Below are 6,066 nucleotides of genomic sequence, written 5' to 3' on the forward strand. Positions count from 1 at the left end.
ATGACAGGGCCAGGATGGCTCTTATAGATAGCAATCGTAACTGAAACCCGAGTCTGCCTCGCATAGGACTAGACCCCGGAGGAGGTGGCATTTCCCTCACAAATGAACAATTGAACTTTAAGATGTGCTCAGGCGCACGGAGGCGAAAGTGGGAAGGCTTTTGGCCCATAGAAGCTTCCGTAGCGAGGGGGCGGAGCCCGGAAGGGAGCAGGATGGCGGCTCTGGACAGTGACAGCGAGGAGGACCTGGTCAGCTATGGGACGGGCCTGGAGCCTCTGGAGGAAGGTGAGGGTTCGATGGCAGGCACAGTCTGTGGGGCGCAGGCTGGGAGTCTAGCACGTGAGCCCAGCAACAGCTCGGCCTGGGCCTGGGCTTGCTCGCTGTGCGCACAGGAACCCGGTGGGGAGGTGTGTGCTCCGCACTCGCGTGCGGTGTTCTCGGGGGCCAGAGGAGGACGCGGAGGGGTGGGAGGTGCAAGAATGACTAAGCAACTTGGATATGATGGAGGGTGGTCAGGCAGACCCTTGCCGCGCGGGAGCACTTGCACCCTGACTTGAAAGCAAAAGAAACGGCCCTGGAAAGATCTGGGAAGAAACACTTGAGATAGGAAATTCCCAAAGTGGGAGCCCGCTTAGCAGTCTATGGACAGTCAGGACCGGTGTGGTTGACACTTGCAATAGTAAGGAGGTGTGTATGTGTGTGTATGTGTTCCTGAGGATGGAACCCATGGCCTCGTGCACGCTAGTCTTGCACTTTAAAACCGAGTTACACATGCAGCTCCAAGAATTAGACTCTTTTTTTTTTTTTTTTTTCCAGACAGGGTCTCCTGTAGCTCTCTCTACCTCAAACCCATTATATAGTGGAGACTGGCCTTGTACTCTTGACCCTTCTGTCTTTGCTTTCCACGTACTTGGTTTATAACTGTTTGCCATCACGTCCAGCTAGGAGTTTAGCACACACACACACACGCACACGCACACACACACACCACACATATTTGTGTTTTCGAGACAGGGTTTCTCTGTGGCTTTGGAGCCTGGAACTCGCTGGCCAGGCTGGCCTCGAACTCACAGAGATTCACCTGCCCCTGCCTCCTAAGTGCTGGGATTAAAGGCATGCGCCACCACCTCCTGGGAAGCATATTAAGGATAGGGAAAGACATTAGTGCAGTTTACACAAGTTACACAAGGAAAGATGTATTTTTTTTTCTATTTTGTTTGAGACAGGGTCTTGCTATCTGCACCTGGCTGAACTCACAAAGATCCTCCTGCCTCTGCCTCCCAATTAAGGGTGTGCATTACCCCTGCCTGGCAGTATGTATATTTTAACCTTGTTAGTTTCAATTTTGAGAATAGCCTGGTTTGGGATGTGCAGAATGAACCAGGAAATTAGCCAAGAAGCTCTGCAGATGGTAGTTGTGCGGCCTGGACAGCTGTTAAGTAGCCCTTTCTTTGGGGAGACTTGGAAACGGGGTCGACTGGAATTGCTGGTGAGGTATGGGGTGGAGGTGAGATAAATCAGGTTCTCTGGCATTTCTGGTCAGCTCCACTTAATGACTGGCCTTACCTACTTGGTGTCCACAACCACTGACGGACCTGCGGGGAAGACAGAGGGACCACAGTGGTGGTCCTGAGCCCAGAGGTTACCTGCAGACTTTTGTTGGTGAGATTTCTGCCACCGCCTTCCATACTGACCACATCCTGTTGGTTATCCTTCTGAGATATTTTCACTGAGACTTTTTCTTACTAATTGTTCTTTTTTGGCAGCTGTGGCTAGGCTATAAGACAGGGCCTTTCTATAGAGCCCAAGCTGGCCTTGGACTTGTTAAGTATTTAGAGCAGGCTGGCCTTGAACTCAGGACAGGACTCCTTTCTTAGCCTTTCCAGGACTGGGATTACAGATTTGCATATCACACAGTCCCGCCTATCTTAGACAGTTCTTCTGAGGCAGTCTCACGTAGCCTGGGCTAGCCCTGACTTGGTGAGTAGTTTGAGCTTTCCCCGCTACACCTCCCAAGTGCTGAGATTGTAGGCATGTGCTGCATGCCCGATTTATGTGGTGCTTGGGTGAAACACGGGCTTTTGTGCATGCTAGGGAAGCACTCTACATCCTACACCCCCAGCCCAAATAGTTCTATTTTTATAAGATTTATTTACTTATTATGTATATAGTGTTCTGTCTGCATGTATGCCCTGCACGCCAGAGGAGGGTGCCAGATCTCATTACAGATGGTTGTGAGCCACCATGTGGTTGCTGGGAACTGAACTCAGGACCTCTGGAAGAGCAGCCTTCTCCAGACCCAACAGTTTCAATCATTAGAAACGTTACGGGATTCTGGCTCTCCCCCTCCACTCTGCTGACCAAGGAGGAAAAAGGCTAGTCTCTGGACAAGTTCTTGTATGTTAGAAGGTTGCCCTTGAGTTTCCTGCGACATCTGTTTTACACCCACCACCCTCAGCTCTGTAATAAATGTCGTTTAAAGTCCCCTTGGCCCTAATTATAGAGTTCCCAAGCTGAGCAGGCTGTGGAGTTAACCAGGGTCATCATGCCTGTCTCTAATTCTAGACTGCTCAATACAACTAAGGTCACATTAGTTTTACTGGCAGGTACAACACCCTATGAACATAAAGAATCGGTTGATAAAGATCTTTGACTAGAGGCATTTCAGACTTAGTAAAGAAGAAGCTCCCAGGGTTTGCAAGCGCTAAAATATGGGATGTTGGATCTTATCCTGCACAAGTTCACAGAGAAGCCAGAGAGGAGAGAGATGGTTCCTGTGAAGGCTGCTTAGGCCGTAGCGATGGCAGAAGAGGGCAGGGGTCATGCACGCACAGCCTGAGCCATGTTGAACATCCATTCATATCATTTCTGCATTTCTTTGAGGTTTGCTGTTGAGCCATCAACTGTTTGACCTTGTCTTTTGTATTTCTCCCTAATTTTAAGTTGTGTTATTATTTCTGTGGGGCGGTATGCACATGTCAGAGTTTGGGTGCAGAGGTCAGGGGACAGCTTTGGGGAGTCAGTTCCTTCCTACTGTGTAGGTCCCCGAGAGTAAACTCAGGTTGTCAGCCTGGGTATCAGGTACCTTTGTACACTGAGGCTCCTTGCCAGACCCTCCGATTCTTCCTGTTTTTAACAGAAGTTAGAAATGAAAAACTGCTCCAACCATACTTTTGAGGTGTAAGGAAAGGACATTGAATTGTAGGCTTTTCTCTAGAAACATTCTTTTTTCTTTTCTTTTTTGGTTTTTTGAGGAAGGGTTTCTTTGTGTAGCTTTGGCTGTCCTGGAACTTGCTGTGTAGCCCAGGCTGGTCTCGAACTCACAGAGATCCACCTGCCTCTGCCTCTCAAGTGCTGGAATTAAAAGTATACATCACCACTGCTTGGCTAGAAACATTACTTTCTTTATTTTTTAAGCTTTATTTTATTATTTATGTATATGTGTGTCTGTGTGGGGAGGGGAATCTAGAAACATTTTTCTTACAAAAAGATTTATCTTATTATTTATGCATATGTGTATCTGTGTGTGTGGAGGGCTGCCAAAATAGGACATTGGATCTCTTGGAGCTTGATTTACAGGCAGTCGTGAGCTGCCAGATGTAGGTACTAGGATGCAAACTTTACATCCTTGAGAAGAGCAGCAAATGCTCTTAACTGGTGAGCCATCTCTCCAGCCTCTCTGGAAACACTCAGTAAGTCCTCAGTGTTCGAAACTTTAGAACTTTCTCCGCACGCCCACCCCTCTCCTTGCCTTCTGCCTTCCTTCCAGGGAACCCAAGGCCTTCCACACGCTGATCCCCCCCCTCTCCCACCAAGATCCCCCACGTTTCAGCCCCAATGCACTTTGAAGTTCCGGCTGCGCTTTACAGTCCACCTAGACCACTAATCACTCTTCCTCCCGCTTTGAAGCTGTGACAGGCCAGATGAACTCTGCTAGAGAACTGGCTCCTCTGACTTCATTAAACCCTAATTAAAGTCTCTGGTCCTAACAGCAGGGTTTATTGGCTAAGTATTAGCTACGGAGTTCAGTGACGTATCGGGAGGGAAGATGTCACCAGTACCTACCAACCTACTCTTCCTTAGACACTATCCCCTCATTCTATTTTTTTAAATATTTTTATTTATTATGTATACAATATTCTGTCTGTGTGTAAGCCTGCATGCCAGAAGAGGGCACCAGACCTCATTACAGATGGTTGTGAGCCACCATGTGGTTGCTGGGAATTGAACTCAGGACCTATGGAAGAGCAGGCAATGCTCTTAACCACTGAGCCATCTCTCCAGCCCCCTTTTTTTTCTTTTTTCTTTTTTTTTTTTTAAATATTTTTATATCCCCTCATTCTAGAATTCTCCTCTTCAACCCTCCTAGACGGATTCATGGATTCATTTTAGGGCATTTCTCCTTCTCCTCGGTGCTGTGACTATCACCCTTTAAAGTCACCTACCCTTCCCTCAGCACAGAGCACATCACAGGCCCCATGGCGCCCTGCTCAAGGACCTTGTACCGTCTGCCTTTTCTCTGGCTGCATCTCACCCTGTTCTAGTGCGACTGGACCGTCTCCTTATACCAGACATCTTGTTCTTGTTTTGTGTGTGTGTTTGTGGGGGGAGAATGCTGTGGATGAAATCAGGCCTTTATGCATGCTAAGCCTGAATTACTCTGTTAGGGCTCCTCTCTCCCCAAGTCCAGCACTGCCCTGTTAGACCTCCTGTCCGCTGATGGAAGCTAAGGTTTCTGTTGGAATTGTGTCTCTATCTGCAGCAAACAACATTTCGCTCATCCTGAGGGCCTTGACACTGTCAGACCCCTGCGCACAGGGCTGTTGGGTTCCGTGTTTAGCTTTTTCTACCAGAGTCGAGAACTGGGTTTCTTCCAGCTGTGAGGCTCTCGAAGAATAAGTAAGGAACAATGTGGGTGGTATGAGATCTGGCTCAGCTTTGTGCTGATTAACCGTGGACCTCGGGCAGTTCCTTAATCAGTACCCTTATCCAGGTATGATTAATGAAGCAACTTATCGGCTCCTGATAAGCGAGGAAGTCACTGTTATTAGTGGCCATGATTACAGTGTGGCTGACTAAAGTATCACCTCCTCTCTGGAGTTTTCCCATCACCCTGGTTGGAGCTGGCACCATGTCCCCAGGAGTTCTATGGGCCCTGGTTGGTCACACCAGTTGACTCTCATGACAACCTCCACGGGTCCCACTTAGCTGTCTGCAGATATTATCCTCCCTTCCAGGTTAAGAAGGCTGCATGAATTGCACCCTGTCCTGGCAGGAAGGCCTTCCTTCACCTGAGCTGCTGCTTGTTGTCCAGGTGGGGGAAGGGAGGCAGTCTGCCACAGATGCTGCTAAATATCCCCCAGCACTTGGGACATCTCCCCGCAGCAAAGACTCACGAAGAACAAACTGTCAGTAGTGCTGAGATTGGGAAATCTGACCGGGCCAGGAACCATGCCAGGGGCACACAAGGTGAGGAATGTGTGCGCTAATTTTTTAAGAAACGGAGAAATTTGTTGTTGGGATTATAACTCACTCGACAGAGCACTTTCCTGGCACGCTTGAAGCCCTGAGTTATCCCCAGCACCATATAAAGCCAGCCTGGTTCACGTCCTTCTGGAGGTAGAAGAGGGAGGGTCAGAAGTTCAAGGTCATCCTTCGCCACATTTTAGGGGTCATCCTGGGTACTTGAGACTCTGATTTTGTTTTTGTTGTTGTTTTGCTTTTTAAAGAAAACAAAACAAATGGGGAAAGTAGACTGGGCTGGCCTCGAACTCACTGAGATCCGTCTGCCTCCGCCTTCCTGAGTGCTGATTAAAGCGTGCACCACCACTGCCCAGCTTGTAGTTCAAATAAAGGCACCATAGCTAGTATTAACTGAGTCTTGCTATGGCAATGCATTATACATGATTTATTTGTTTATTGGTGCTGAGGATGGAGCCCAGGGCATCTTTCATCCTAGGCAAATGCTCCATCTCTGATCTGTTACCTGGTGATGTTTAATTCTTGTTGCTTCCACAAAAGGAGGGTTTCCATTATTACTCAACTCTTTTTTTTTTTTTTTTTTTT

The 6,066-nt window shown here is 48.1% G+C and overlaps 1 protein-coding gene across 1 annotated transcript in view; it reads left to right on the plus strand.

Annotated features, from left to right (window-relative positions):
• The first annotated feature begins 203 nt into the window (after positions 1–203).
• Positions 204–6,066, plus strand: part of Gpatch1 (G-patch domain containing 1) — a 44,654-nt gene continuing 38,791 nt past the window's right edge. The window contains exon 1 of the mRNA XM_005368420.3: positions 204–285. Within this exon, the coding sequence (XP_005368477.1) occupies positions 213–285 (73 nt within the window). The 5' untranslated portion in view covers positions 204–212. The remainder of the gene's footprint in view (positions 286–6,066) is intronic.

The sequence above is a fragment of the Microtus ochrogaster genome, unplaced genomic scaffold (genome assembly GCF_000317375.1).
Source record: "Microtus ochrogaster isolate Prairie Vole_2 unplaced genomic scaffold, MicOch1.0 UNK32, whole genome shotgun sequence".
Lineage (NCBI taxonomy): Eukaryota > Metazoa > Chordata > Mammalia > Rodentia > Cricetidae > Microtus > Microtus ochrogaster.